The sequence below is a fragment of the Drosophila sechellia genome, unplaced genomic scaffold, assembly GCF_004382195.2.
Source record: "Drosophila sechellia strain sech25 unplaced genomic scaffold, ASM438219v1 U_200, whole genome shotgun sequence".
Lineage (NCBI taxonomy): Eukaryota > Metazoa > Arthropoda > Insecta > Diptera > Drosophilidae > Drosophila > Drosophila sechellia.
The window spans coordinates 1-15,914 of record NW_022611140.1 but is presented as its reverse complement, the minus strand read 5'-3'; the positions used below and the strand labels follow the sequence as shown (position 1 = coordinate 15,914).

The window sequence follows — 15,914 nt, the reverse complement described above, 5'->3', positions numbered from 1 at the left end:
ATAAGTTGATAAAATGATAAATATAAGATATGGGGATACAAGAGAACACATTGTATAAGTCTTTTTGACCTGACCGAACCAAAGCCGTTATTTTGAATTTTATAACATTTATATCTAAAATTGCTCCTGTAAGATGTTATTATGGTATTTGTATTTCTATTTGCTCTGCCACCCGATCTTTTTATCTAAGAGTGATAAGCTATTGGATGGCTGCGACTATAAAAAGGGATTGTAGTTGGGAATCTGATACAGTTGAAATCTGACTTTACCAGACACACAAAGTTTGCCTACTTACAGAATGCCGTACACACCAGCAAATTCCTACGATAATGATCAAAAGATCTGGAGCGGTGAGCCGATTGTCAAATACTTCGATCCGGACTTGTCCATCGGAGAGATCATTTTCCACGAGATGCGGCGGCATCCGCAGCTTACTGCCCAGGTGAGTACATTAAAGGTTACCCACTAAACAGATGATTTAACATGATATCTTCTAGATCTCTGCCACGGAGGGTACTGTACTGACCAGAGGGGAGCTCCTTGCCATCGCCATGCGAGTGGCCAGCTATATGCGATCAGAGGGCCTCCTTCAATCCGATATAGTGGGCATTATAGGCCGGAATACCACCCATATGCTTGCCGTAGCCTACGCTTGTTTCTTCAACGGAATAGCTTTTCACTCGCTCAACATTACCTACGATCGCGATACGATCGAAAAGATCTACAAGGTCACAAAACCTTCTATTATTTTCTGCGATGGAGATGAGTTTGAGAAGGTTCGATCTGCCACCGCACAACTGGATGTTAAGCTTGTCACCATGCGCAATCATCCAGTGGATTCCATAAAGATCGATGAAGTTGTGGCCACGCCCATCGAAGAAAACTTCCAGCCAGCTAAGCTGGAAAACGGCAACGATCAGACTTTAGCCATTCTCTGCTCTTCGGGAACAACTGGAACTCCAAAGGCAGTAACCATAAATAACAGTCGGCACATCCTCTCAGGCAACTAGTAAGATGTTTATACGTAGTCTTTGAAATGATTTTAAAGTTTGCTTCCCTTTGTACCTCCAGTCATCTGACCACCGCTGATATTCAGTATTCCCACAACACCCTTGACTGGATTACCGGTTTGCTTACCACCATTACCTCCGGAGTGTTCAGCACTACCCGCGTCATCGCGAACAATGCCTTCGATCCCGCATTTGCCATGCGAATCATCGAGGAGTACAAGGTTACGTGGACCATACAGCCACCATCCTCTATGGCTCTAATGATTAACTGCCCAGAATTCGAGACTTGCGATCTGTCGAGCCTGCGGTGCTATATGTTCGGAGGATCACGGGCTGCCTTGGAGGTTCAGAAAGGCATCCGTAGCCGTCTTAGCCATGATTGCCTGCAGTTTGTTTATGGATTTACAGAACTGGGAGCCATGGCCACCATCAACTGTCACTTCGACGAGAAAACCGGATCGGTGGGTCGATTGGTCAATGGGCTAAAGTTGAAGATTATCAATGATGAGGGCGAATCGCTTGGACCCGATGAAATCGGAGAGGTGTGCATCAAAAACCACCAGCACTGGTCAGGATACTACGGAAACGAGGTTGAGACTCGTGGCATGCGAGATTCACTGGGATGGTATCACTCCGGAGACCTGGGATACATGGATCGAGATGGCTTCCTGTACATTATGGACCGCAAGAAGGAGATGCTCAAGTACCAGAACATCATGTACTATCCAAACGATATTGAAAGCGTCATCTCAGAGATGCCCCAGGTTGCCGAGGTCTGTGTCTTCGGGATATGGAGCAACATGTTTGGAGACGAAGCTGCTGCTGCTGTCGTTAAGAAACTGGGCTATGAGCTGGAGGCCCAGGATGTGGTGGACTATGTGAGTTCTCGGACTGATTCCAAGTACAAGCAGTTGAACGGAGGAGCCGTCATTGTGGAGAACCTGAAGCGAAGTGCCAATGGAAAGACCAATCGAATGGCCAACAAGGCCCATTTTTTGCATATGAAAAATAGGATCTGAACATTTTATTTATATTTTTGTATATCAGTTAGTCAAATTAAAATTAATTAAATTAAAACAATTCTTTAGCTATTTAAAAATGAATATATCTATATAAAGAAAAAGGGGAAAACGAATGCACTGATTTCTAGCTTTAAAGAGCGATTAAATATTTAATACCATTAGATGTTAAAGACATTGCCATTTTTGTGTATTCTTTCATTTCGTTTTGCATCATTTATTTATAAACATTTCACAAACATCATTATTCTGGGGGTTTTACACAATTATATCGTTTTTATCCTGGTTTCCATTCTAGGATTTCCTTCCTTTCGGGTGACAACAATTATTTCAACTATATTGTAAAATTATGCTACTAATCTTTCACTTAGGCATTTGATTTGCTGTTTTAATTTCACACCGACGGCATTGATGTGTTATTGCCGGGTCTATGTATATGTATGTACTTTTAGAATTTCCTTCGTTTGTGGTTTTGGCGTTGTTTCTTTCTGGGCTTGGGTTATGTTCCAGGTTTGGATAGCACTACAGAGAAATTCATGCGATCTTTCCCTACGAATCGAATCGTTCTTACTGGCTAAACGTGTGAGTGTGGTGATCTTTGCTAAGTCCTCTCCTGTCGGGGATCGTGTGTTTTTGGGTTTTGATTTTTTTTTTCGGGGGTGTACGGGTGTGCATGTCCTGACTTAGCTCTATAAAGTAAGGTGATTTGCAGTGTTTATTGATTCGCTCTTCGATCGCCATCGATCGATCGTAACTTCGATTTGAATGATTCGGCTGTTTGTCGTTCGTTTATTTACACTTGTTCTTTTCTCTAGAAATTATAGTTTGAGTTGCTTGATTGTTATCAATGGGCCATGAGCCGCCCCCATTTTGGAAGATATGTGTTATGATCTATCTAAATTTTTACTTGCAATACTCAAACTCATCGTCTGTCCCCCCGACAAACTGTGCAAGATTAGATTCATTTTCGATTTCGATTTGGGTGTCGCTTTTTGATTTCTTTCGTGTGGTTAGCAAAGATTAAACATCAAGTGAGTGGTGTAGGTGAGTGGTAAGTGAGTGTGTGAGTGGATCAAGTGAGTTCAGATAGTGGGTGGTGAATGCAATTTGCCGTGGCGCTTAGTAGCTTAGTTATGTGCATGCTTTAGCTAGTCTGGTTTCGAACTGCCTCTTAAGATCTACACATACTATACGTTAACTTAGGATCTACTCGTTCGCATAGTTCTTTCTTTTTCGTGTTTACATCGCATTGGTAAATGATTTAATCTCTATGCTCGTCTGTTAATCAAAACCTGTAAGTCTTTTTGGAACGCATCTATATATATATATAAAGTTGTGCACATTTCGTGTTATGGTTTCCCGTAGTTGTGTTTCTCGTTAACCTAACCTTTTAAATGACATTTACATGTTCTGACCCAAACTATTTACACTGAACTGGACTGCTGCTGCTAATCGATTTGCCGGAAAAACTGATAATTGACCGAATTGGAGAACGGCAAATGAAGAGCAGCACACAACCTAAGTATGTTTCCATTTTTTTTCAGTAAATATAAATGCCGAAAACGGTGTTTCGCCCGCCCATTGTGTATGACCTAGTTTAATTGTTTTTCCAACGTCGTTATTATTTTTCATCTAGTACATCAATCAACGGATTTCAATCAATCAGCCCTCCTCCGACTGCCATCAATTTTGTTCGATTTTCCCGACCTTGATCTGGTTCATCAACTATATGCTCACATTTAAAAACCCTGTATGTTCAATAGCTTCATATACAATACAACTATAGCTAGAGTTATAGTTATAATTCGCGATCTCATTCGATTTTCATTCTTTGACTAGTTTTGGTTTCGTCTTTGCTTGGCACAACTTTTACAACATGAAAGTATCTATAAATATTTCCGTTTTCGGTTTTTCTATATGTTCTGATCGTACTTATGACGCTTGTTTAATGACAACAATTATTATGCAGGGTGCCTTGTGTAGTGTCTATATATTAGAATAAGTTTCAATTGATTTTTGATTTCCTTTTACGTTTAGTTTCTTACCTTTAGATTATAAATGATAGCAAACAAAAAGCATTTCCAAAATCAAAGAAAAAATTTAAGAAAACATGTGAATAAAACAGGCTCAAGTTAATAAAAATATTAAAAAACTACGTAAATATTTTATTGGATTTATCTGAAGTATTTAAGTTGGTTATTGTGGTTCTGGATCTGGTTCTGTTTCTGTTGTTGCTATGTAGAATTCACTTTAGTTATAATTCTAAAATTAGAGCTGCATAGTTTATGGTGTCGGTTAGTGCATTTCTCTAATTGAGTTTAGGAAAGGATTTTAGCGTGAAAGGATCGGAGTCATTCAAAAGTTAGGAAGAGAGAGTTAGAGAAGGAAGAAAGTGGGGAGAAATCTCCTTGGCATACAAAAGGCACTTTAATAACCAAAGATATTTTTGGATATGAAAAGAACCGTATATATCTCGATCTAATTTATGTCTTATCATACTGATTTTAATCAATTTATGTGTAGTATCCATTAAGTTGTTTAGGGACTTTGACTACATGATAAAATATTTTGTATTGTCTGTTAATTGGTTTATGGTTTGCATGTTGTATATTTTTATATTGTAACTCTAATTAAGGAAATTAACTAGCTAAGCGGCACTTGGGCCCAATACATAATTAGGTAAATGTAAATTTATTATAATATTCTAAGAATTCAAATGAAAAAGGAATCGGAATTCGAGGGCTTTACTTCCCGTGAGTACTACTATAAAAATTCAACTCTAAAACGAAAAGCAAGCCGTATGTATATAAATAATGAAGAAAGTTTCTAATAAAGTTTGGGTAGAAATACCTTGCAGATACCCACCAGTTTCAGTTGAACTTATCATTTAAGAGTAGTTTGGGCAAAAAATGCAAAAAGAAAGTTCTGTATTTGTTTCTGTGTGTTTTGAAGGATTCTTTGATATTTTCGATTCGATTTTTATTTTGCTTCGATGGTGAACATAATTAAATTGATTTTACCTAGGTATCTCGCTTCCGTTAGTGGTTTGTTTATCGACTAAACTTAAATTTATCTACACGATTTTTACAATTAGAATTCATATAAACTAGTTCGCTTAAAACTTATTGTATGACATATTTACAAAAGTCGAATTCTCTACGACCTCATATCGCTGTTTGCGGCTTATCTAACTTAACGCATTTAAGTACAAATCAATTGCAATTTCGTTTAGAACTAAGCTAGAGTCCGGAACAAAACTCGGTTATCGTCGATAACCAGCTAAAATAATTAATCAATTTGTAACAATTTGGAGCATCCTCTAAACAAATCAAGTCAAACAAGTGTTGCGGTGTGTGTCAGTTTGTGTATAGTTTAGTATAATTATTCATAACATTATCTACTATGCAGTCACTCGTGATCAATTTAACTTACAATTAACTAGAATTTCGTCATTCATCAAACATTATTCTTTATTTGTTTAGTGGAAGTGCCATGGAGCCTTGCCGGATACCGTTCTTAACTTATCTGCACTGTTCCGAGTCATAACCATAAATGTAGCATGTGGCACATAGCCGGTAGCATACAGCGATATCGCAACGTATCCCTCGGTATAATTAGTTAATTTCGTATTAGATTCTACATAGCCACCGCATTTCAGAGACGCGCCTTAGAAGGTCCTTTAGTGGTTTGAACCATTCAATCAAGGTGTCAATCAACAAATCAACCAAATCGGAAATGAAGCCAACAAAGCCATAAGCAACACAAAGCATGAAATGAAGACAACCGAAATGGAAAAGAATGAAAGAAATAGGTTAGTACATTCGTGTTGGCCAATAGCGCCAACCCTTCTATAAAGTAATTGGTGTTTGGCAATAGGTAACGGCATTTACTCATCCTCCTCCTCCCTGAAGAGATATGTGCTCCAGTAGACCAGGTTGAACAGGGCGAAGACCAGCGGGAAGGTGATCCGCGATATAACATCGATTCTCTTGGATCTAGAACATTGTCTTTGGATATTAAACAAGTACGAAAATGAAAATTAATTGATCATCTAAAGATTGGCTTTTTGATTTTTGTGATTACTTGATTGGTTATTCTTTTGTTTTTTTATCGTTTTGAAAAGTTTCCAAATTTGGCAAATAATTTGTTTGTTTTAAAAGGGTTAAAAAAGGAGATTAACACTACGTGCTGGAAACGAAAAGTGCGCTTTCTGGGGATTAATATCTACATGGGAAGAGCTAGCATAGGTGGGTTCGGGATGCCAGGATGCCAGGATGTTTGGGGTAGCTATGTATTTAAGGGCGGGGAGTTCGAGTCTCAAGATCTACAACTAAATACGTATTTTAAAACAAACAAATCGCACTTAAAATGACAGAAAGGCAAAGCATAATTCCATCGAACGTCCGTTCGACTTATTGGTCTCAATTAAAAACATAGAAATTCAAATTCAATTATATTTCACAAATACTTGGCTCAGTTCAGCAAGCAATTAAACCACGTCATTATCATTAGTATTATTCGATTTGATCTGAACAGATTTGATTTGGCAACAAAAGACAGCGGGCAAACAGAATCGAACGAACGGCAAGCAAGCGGCAGATATCGGGTTTGGTTTCTTTGGATATCGTTTCGGTTTCGGTATCTTTCACAGGTATTGTCAATGACTGTTGAGTTGAGTTGAGTTAGAGTTATGTGATAGCAAAAAAGTCAACAAGAGTTAGTGAAAGAGATACAAAGAGTAGAATAGTACATGTTCACAACATCAAAAAGTAAATCCATCAACTACTACGGAACACATATGGAACTAAACGAGGTCGCTACATGGTAGGATCGAGTGGTTCGGGATCCTCGATCCCGTGCGTTACCTTGTGGGGAACTTGGACAGCCAGGTCTTGCAGCAGTTGGGTCGCTTCGGGGCCTGCATGTGCACCTCGCACTGGAGCCGCTTTTCCAGGGCCAGCGGATCGCCCGGATGGCGTACTAGCGGTTTCTGTTGGCCACCACCGCGCGCAAATTGCGACGCCGTTTGACATGAATGTTGCGATTGTAGTCGGATGTAAATGAGGGTCGCAGGTGGTTTGGGTTGGTGGTTCGGTGAATCGGTGGTTTGGTGGTTTGGAGGTACGATGGTTCGGTGGGTCGGTTGTTCGATGTATCGGTGGTTCGGTGATTCGGGTGGTGGGACAAAAGTGCATTGGCATGTGCGTAATTTGATTTAATTTCGTCGCAATTTTTCAATTCAATTCCGGTCGAGTGGTTTGTTTGGTTGCCAGCGAGCGATGTTCGGTGATGGTTGGTGGAAGGTTGGTTGTAGGTTTTTTTTTTGTTTGCAGTTTCAGTTTTTTTCAGTTTATTTGTGGTTGGTTGTTGATGTTGAGGTGTGGTTGTAGTTGTAGTTGGGATGAGCACGTTTGAAAAAAGTTGTTGAATTTTGCATTTGTTTTTGGTATTCGTTTTGGTTTTGTTTTGTGGTAATAAAAAAGAGGCAAATATAAAGGAAATAGTTGTTTTAATAGTTTTATCATAACAATTTTGATTAAGCCAATTATAGTTTTTAGTTTGTTTTTCAAAGCAAGAAGTTAAAGAAGTTAAGCCTTCGAAGATCGCCCCACTCAAATCCCAAAAATGTCAGAGAAATAAATACGAAAATAAAAATGCGGAAGGTTATCCCCAACTCTGTTCCTAAGACCCCAATAAACCATCATAAGCTGTTTGGAGTTTAAAGAGATATATCAAGAGTAAGTACCATTGCGAACGTTGCATTGCTATCTGTATCTAGCAGATCTGAAGCGGCATCTAAACTGGCCTGCTCCAGATCGCGGCGCTTCTTTTTCATATTCTCCTTATGCATGTCTGCGGCCCGATCCGTATATATCATAGATATATGTGCATGTGATGGAAGATGTTTGACAAGAATTTATTTGTTCCACGGCAGTTGGATGGTTTTTTTGGATTTTTTGTTGGTTTTTTTACAGGTTTTTTTGGGTGTGTTAGTTGGGATGCACAGGTTAAAAACGTTTAATACAGTTAGACAGCGATAGTGTTAGGCGAGACAGAGATAGAGACAGTCAGAAAGAGAAAGACAGAAAGAGAGTCACACATACAGAAAACGTTAAACAATTCGAAATGTTTAACAAAACCAAACAAAAAATAAATACAAATTATAATCAAACATTTAATCGGGTGCAATTATATCGACGAGGTCGGGGGTACGCAAATCATAGTTCGTTTACCACAAAGATCGGTGGATATACACACAGTTCGTAGTTATTTACAAGCAGTTTGTTATACAACAGCAAGGAACCGAACAAATCGTAGTAATTCGACAGGAAATTCGACCAATTTGTTTACAATTTCGGTTTATGTGTTTTTTCAAACGCGTATAAAGTTCGTGGTACGTGGGTATTGGTTTGGTTTTGGTATTGGTATTGGCATTGGTATTGGTGTGTGCGTTTGGGTGTGGGTGTGTAGTTTGCGGATTGTGCATGTGTGTGTTCGTATGCATGTCGATGAATGGTGGGCGCACAATGAAATAAGAGAGTAAAACAAAAAGTTGGATTAGTTTGATACACAGGATGAACCCATTTTGTGGTTAGATATCAAAGTGAAAAGTAAATAAGGGAAAAAAGTCGATCAAAAACACTACGGCTAAATCGTTGGGCTTTCGCTCGGAAATATAGACAAGTACGCTGCGTGTACTCTATATGGATATATTCGACATTCGATATTCGTTAGATATATAGCCCGAGACTGGTTGTAGTTCTTGTTGTTGTGTGAGCCACGCCGGTCCTGCGTGTGTGAGTGTTCTGATATAACGGTCCACAGTGAGTACTCGTGTGTGTGTGATATATTGAGAGTGTGACGTTGGTTCTGAGTTTCAGAGTTTCAGAGTTGTTGTATGTACAGTATGCGTAGACATTTATATGTGGTTACTATAGATATGTACGTATAGTATATTCGATATCACTCAGTACAATAAAACAACAGAAAAAAGATAACACCATCGATTAATTAACATTTATACGTGGTTAAGAAGCATATAAAAGTTCAATTACTAGCTTTATTCGAACCTGATCGGGATGCATAGTTCACCAGGGCGAACTCGAGCAGGGCCCCCGAACACGAACGTCAGACACACGCCTGTCCACACATCGATGGCCTTCGTATAGGAAACGGCGCAGGGAGGCGTTTATGCCCGACGTCTGGGTGGCCATGGTCAGCAGGGTGGTGACACCTGCAAAAGGGTTAGGTAATGGAGTAGTGCACAACAAACTGGTGTTCTACTATTAAAATCGACGAAGCTAGTCCTCCAAGGACTAGCATAAGATTTGGTAACAGTGGAGGATCTATATAAGACCTACTACGTTTCAACTTTGACTTTGATTCTTGACTATTTTATAATTAAGTAAATCCATACAAGTTCATGGATCGGCTCAAAAAAATAATTTCTAATAATAAAAAAGGACGCTGGTACTTTTACGGTGATTACCTAAATTCTGAATTTTATTTCTAGAAATGGCGGAAAAAATGAACTTTATTGCCATCTTGAAAAGGTCTGAACACTTTGCAAGTAAATAATTGTTTGGCTTGCACTTAAGTACACTTTAGGTTATAAAATAGTCAAACATTTAGTAAATATTATAACACATATTTTGTTTACAGGTAGAGGAGGCAAATTGAAAATGCGTACTTACCCAGTGACACTGCGCCGGCACTGCTCCTTATCCAGCCAGAATGATACCATGATACAATGACAACATACAGCATGGTATATAAATTTGTATTAAGTAATATGAGAATTCTCGCTTGAATAGTAGATCGACTTTGAGGCAACTGTATTCACCTATGAGTATACAAGGTATATAAAATGTGTCAAACTCAAAATGTACGGAGGATGTCATAAGAGAGGTATCGTTTGCACTTTTGGCTTTCGTTTGCTTAAGTTTCACGCACACACAGTTTTAGTAGGTATTACACACAGATAGATATCCAATACAAGGTACAGAGAAATGCCATCCAATAAATAAGACATAAAAAGTGTCTGCTTAGAATTTGCAAGAAAAGAAATTAAAACACATTTACAGACGATTTTTGTTCGGGCGAGAGACTTTTCGGGTATGTACATAAAGTGGGTTTTCCGAAACAAAGGAGATAAAAAGAAAACGAAACGAAATTGGGTAAAAACATATCATACAAAGTCAGTGGGTGGGGGGGTTGTGGCTTAAGAAGACATAATGTATTACAGGAAACAAAAAAGAAAGTCAAGAGTGGGTGATAAGGAGGTGTGGTGGCTGGCACACAGAAAGTGGAAAATTATAAAATCAAATGAAAAATTGCATCATAGGCAAAAAAGTATCAACATGAATTCCAATTTCTGACTTTTGCAACAAAAATCTTAACGGAAATGAAGTTCGACGGCTTTTGTGTGCTGGTTCTTGTTGTAGTTCTGATTTTCATTCCGTTCGCTTCCGGTCGGCAGACGCTGCTGCCACGCCCCCGCCCCCGAAACCGCCCCACGCGCGCTGGCTCGGGGCCACGCCCCTTTCTTGTGCTTCATTTCCGTTAATTTGTTGGCAAAGCGTTCCATACTCTTCAAGACAAAGTTGTTTATTATTTTACATTCTCATATTTTTGCTTTTGATTGGTTCTCATTTGTTCGATTTTCGGCGATTTGGCGCATCGAGCGTGTGCTGTTCGAATTTCTCTCAGTGTCTGCCTGTGCGGAGGATACTCCGCACTCATACGCCCTGTTTGCATTTAACTGCTGCGTGTGTGGTTTATTTGCTCGGCTCTTTGGTCTGGGTTTTGGGTCTGGGTCTTTGAATCTGGGTCTGAATCTGGGTCTGGTCTACGGTCTCCGTAATTCGCAGCTGGAGCAAATCGCACTGCGGCTTTTGCTTTGCTTTTGCCTTTGGCTCTGGCTGTGCAACTGGCCATCATCAATCAAAACGATGACTCTTTCTCTTGGCCGGGATTCGCATTCGACTCTTGAGCCCTTTACTAGAGTTCGTTCGCTTGGCTCTTTAAGTCCGTTCAACGTTCAACGCTCATAGAAGATATGAAATTAATAAACTTTAAGTGAGCAACTAAGTTCAAGGCGAGATATCTAAATTGCAACAACTACGCAACGTCTAGGTGGAAAAAGTCTTATTTAGTTGAGATTAAATATAGTTGAGCTAAAATGAGAATGATTTTTTGGTATTTGATTTTGGTTTTTTGGTTTTTTAATCGGGAATGATGAAGTTCAGGCTCATGCTAACTTATTTGTGGATGGGTGATGGGGTTGATGGCCCTATCCACTAAGAGAGAGGGTGTCTTTGGTCTTCCTTCACTAATTTGTAAGCAAACAAACTTCGTGTCAGCGGGTTTTGGGTTTGATTCAGGTGGAGCCTTCTCCACTAGACAAATACGTGATTCTGTTTGCTTTGGCTTCCGTAAACTATCCTAATATGCTGACACACAATTTGCCAACTTGTAGAAAAATCTGGCCCTCTTGTTTGCCCCCCATCCTATTCGCATTCCCACTTCCGCTTCCACTTCTTCGGCTATATCTACATTCACATCCTTGTTGCCGCCATCATCATCATCTTCGGTGCAGCCAGCGTCTTTGTGCAAGTTTAAACAACGTCGCAGACAATTTCCTCGATTAATTTACTTTCCGTACGGCTTTTGCCATTTTTGCCTTCATTTTCCGTTTTGCATTCGATGGGGAGTCCCCTCGATGCCTTCACGCCGCCTCGTCCTCGACTGAATAGTTGTTCGCCAAGGTAAACATTTACTTAAAGCGCGCGCAGATTTCAAAGTGCTCATAAAAAACAGCAAGGTAAACGATCTGTATGGTGGTGTGGGTTGGGTATTATATATATATATATACAGCTATACATTTATATAGAGGCACGTGTGTGCAAGTGTGCGAATTACATCGTAAAATGTTGGCTCTATGCGTTTCGGGCATTGATAACGGCCCAAAACGATATGCTCATTGAAATGGCGCATGTGTGAACGGCATCTTATGAAAGTCGCTACGTCTATATATAAATGATGTGTGTGGGTGATGGTGTGGGTGTGGGTGTGGTTGGTAATTGTGGGTGTATATGCGTGTATGTGCTTGCTATGAAGTGGTTATGGGTCCGTTTATAATATTTTCCAGTTGGGACCCAGCGTTTACGATATGATTGGAGCTAAAGTTAAACCACTTGGCATGCAATCTCAAGGAACACTTATTACAAATGCAAACAAAATACGCAACGCAGCGAGGAAACGAAACAAGGCGAGTTCGAGTACGAGAAGGAGTACTAGGAGAATAGTTAAGTTAATATTGAATGATGTCAAAATCGGCTTATAAGGAACACTGTGCAACACACTTCTGAACCCACGTACCGGTGTTGTTTTACTGTTGCAGTAATCAGTCAGAAACTTCTCCAGCGTGAAGCGAGGTAGGTGTAAGTTCTTCACCACCTGCACGGGATCGCCCTCCTTCCACAGGAAGACCAAGTCGTTGGTGGTCCAGCCATCTAAAATAATGGATATTAATTAAGATTTATAATTTATTTATTAAGAAAGAGGTAACTAGAATATATCTAATGTGCTGCCTTAACGTGTTATGTTAAATCTTAATCTTGTTAGATCTTAACTTACAGCTGGCCATCCGTAGTGAGCAGATCTGTCTATCCAGCGGATACAGCTTTAATTCATTGGACAGGCCAATGTCAGCGAGATACGTATACTATATAGCACAGAGCCGTTGGGGAAGATGCGAATATACACATTGGGCATGATGATGTTGTGGAAGTGTCCCTCCTTCTCGTTCGAGAAGAAAAGATCGGGCATCCACACGCGGTTCGCCTCCGTCAGGGTCAGATACTTTAGGCGACCTGGAAACGGATATGGCTTAAAAACTCTCTTAAGCTAAAATGAAGTGAAATTGAACTAACCCTGGATATCGTCGAACTTGAGGCGTTCATCCGTCCACTGTTCACGGAAGGTTAACTGCACACTGTACTCCTGTGGACGTCGGATTCGCCGGATTGTGGGTGGTGGTGGTTGAATGGCCAGGGGAAAAATTCTCATTAGTAGACGAATTAAATTGGGGGCTTTGGGGAATTCAATCTGAACTACAATGCAAATTTCTCTTTGTCGAATTGAAAGGGGAGTTTCTTTCAGGTTTTCTTTTCTTCTAAATTTTTTAGCTTGTGTGTTAAGGGACTTTTTCAATGGGGTGGCTTGCAGTTCGATTTATTTAATTGAATTTGATTTTTGGTTTGGAGGGTTTTAGCTTTACTTTTGCAAAGATTGTTTTTGTTGGAGTATGAAAGAGCGAGCAAGGCGAGGCGAAGTAGTTGTTATTTGTATAACTGAGTGGTATATATTGTTATTCGTATATATAGAGAGTATGGTGGTTAACTGTCGTTTGGTTTGGGCTTCTGCTGGTTTAGATTGTACTCGGCATTGTTCGGGTTGATGGTATAGTTTGTCATGGCTAATAAATATTTTATATCTGCACAAAATGCAACCGAATGCCGCATGCAACGTGTTGCACACTTAAACTTCAAAACGGGCAAGCTGGCTAAGATCAGGCAAAAAGCACGTCAAGACAAAAGCAAAACAGGCAGGCGAAGTGGAGAAAGCAAGGCATCTTATACATACATTCAGAACTTGTTTTAAGTCTTTCTCTTAAACAAAAGCTGAAAACATATTTAAGTTTAACTTAAAAATATCTTAGTAGTTCTTAAAAGTGCTCTGAGAACTAATTAAAAATGATGCCACTTAAATGTATATATATATGTATTCTTTAAACATATATATTAAGTTCGTTAGCCAAAAATAATATGAGTTGAAACGACTTGGGAAAAAGTCGTAAGACTTCAATTGACTTCCATTAGCTAAGCTTCTGGCTGTCATTTACAAACCCTATTTAAAGTCAATTAATATTAATAAACTAAGAAATCGCTAGAATGCATGCTTACAAAACAGATTAGTATTTAGTTAACACTCATGCCATTCCACAAGAGATGGGATTTGGAAAAAGTATATGGGATTTTAATTAAAAGATCAACTAAATCCAACTAAAATCGCTTTTATGTTAGTTAACCAACATGTTGTACAATATTTTACTCGTGATTTAATGAATCCCAGAAGGGGAAATGTTATTGTAAACACTTGCCAATTAAGCAGAGTGAAAACAAATAAATTTGAATAATTATTACAAATAATTGCTTTTTATTTATGACTGGTTTCTTTTATGCAAATTAAATGTGCTGTGAGTTTTTTGTGCCAGCCGCTGGCTGTCGGAGCTGTCCGCTTTTTACCAGCATTTTTCCTGACAGCGGAAACCGAACTGGACAAATGGAGATTGTAAATGGTTTTCCCCGTTTCGTTTTTCCTTTTTCATTAGTTTTATTTGGTTTATCGGCGGCACTGGCATGATATCTCCTAGTTTGTACTTACAGTTAACCCTATCGTAGTACCTAAACATAGTTGAAACACTCTCGGTTTTCTTAGTGTGTGGTAAGCATTTTCAATTGGTTTATTGAGCCCAGAACTGGCTGGCTGGCTGGAACAAGGTGGCTTAAAATGATGAAGGTAAGTGAAAGAATCGAACCGAACCGAACCGAATCGAACGGAACAGAACTGAACTGAATGAGCGGTGGTGTGGCGGCATTTGTGGGCTGTGTTTTCAATGTCGGTGGTTTAATGCTGGTGTGGTGGGGTGGTGGTGGTGTTGTGGTGGGTGTGGTGGTTGTGAGCGTCTGTTTTTGTCGTGCGGTGGTTCCGACCTAAGCCTTAAGTCTAGCCTAAGTTACAACTAAAACTTAGTTCATAGAATCGTGGTTCGATTTGCTTATACACTTGGCTCGCTGGCAGTGACGTCGGCTGGCGGTGGAGACAAAGCATTAAGCAGGTTTTGCTTTCAAGTTCGAAAATTAAGAGAAAATAGGAGGTAAAATAATATAAAGTATTCGTTTATACATTTCAGGTACAGGGATATGTATTTATAGATATTTGTATGATACAAGTACATTGATATTGTTAACATATTCAGCTTGCTTAACTTGTACAGGTTGCAGGTACAAAGAAAATTTACAGATTCCACTGACACAGAACCGACGAATCGAATCGTCGCAACTCGACTAATGTATTTTACACCCAGTTACGCCCACACAGACACACCGAAGGACATGTATGTATTATTAATGCAATTATTTAATAGGCCCAAATTACTGGATTAACTTTTGTAGACACACACACGCACGCACAATTAGAGCAAAGTGAGAGTAAGCGCTTGGACTTAATCGTTTGTATCTGTAGTAGTTGGAGTGGTCGTAGTAGCAGTGTGCTGTTGCTGTGCTTGATCCAGGACTCACCATTTTGTAGTCGTCGATTTTCGAAATGGAGCGCAGGAACATGTTCACCGACACATTGGTGGCCTTATTATCTAAAATCAATCATCATATCAAAATTGGTTCTGCACATTTCTCATTTTTCCGCAATCCTTACGCCGAATTGTCCTTAATCTAGGCTCACTTACACACTAACTTAAATAGGATACGCTGTCTTATCTTATAAATTTTTGATGAATTTCATGTGTGAGCGATATGTATGTAGTTACATTAAAAACATAAAGGAGAACTTAAAATCAACAAGAACACAAATTGAAATTCGAATCAATGCGTAGAGAAAATGTCTGCATGGATCTCATTGAAAAATGAAATTGGTTCTTGTTTTAGTTTATTTCTGTTCAATATTTATGTTTGTATCATCTAAAATCTGAAAATGTATTTAGTTATTTTGCCAATCGAATGGATGTATTTCTCGTTTTATTCGTGTAATACTCTCACTGAAAATACTTTTTGAAAAATGCAAGCCACACATTTTCAATTAGTTT

The 15,914-nt window shown here is 39.2% G+C and overlaps 2 protein-coding genes and 1 pseudogene across 2 annotated transcripts; 1 reads left to right on the top strand and 2 right to left on the bottom strand.

The window, feature by feature from the left end:
- Nucleotides 1–257: 257 nt before the first annotated feature.
- On the top strand, nt 258–2,136 carry LOC116802676 (luciferin 4-monooxygenase-like). The gene is made up of 3 exons (XM_032727042.1): nt 258–442; nt 498–1,009; nt 1,072–2,136. The coding sequence occupies exons 1-3, from the start codon at nt 299–301 to the stop codon at nt 2,027–2,029; spliced, it is 1,614 nt and encodes a 537-aa protein (XP_032582933.1). The 5' UTR covers nt 258–298; the 3' UTR covers nt 2,030–2,136.
- Nucleotides 2,137–2,212: 76 nt separating this feature from the next.
- Nucleotides 2,213–9,139, bottom strand: LOC116802678 (glutamate-gated chloride channel-like). Its single transcript, XM_032727043.1, has 5 exons — nt 9,085–9,139; nt 7,776–7,882; nt 6,895–7,019; nt 5,920–6,024; nt 2,213–5,706 (listed from the first exon to the last, which is right to left on the bottom strand). The coding sequence occupies exons 2-5, from the start codon at nt 7,878–7,880 to the stop codon at nt 5,697–5,699; spliced, it is 345 nt and encodes a 114-aa protein (XP_032582934.1). The 5' UTR covers nt 7,881–7,882; nt 9,085–9,139; the 3' UTR covers nt 2,213–5,696.
- LOC116802677 lies at nt 9,077–15,872 on the bottom strand (annotated as a pseudogene).
- Between the last annotated feature and the right edge of the window lie 42 nt (nt 15,873–15,914).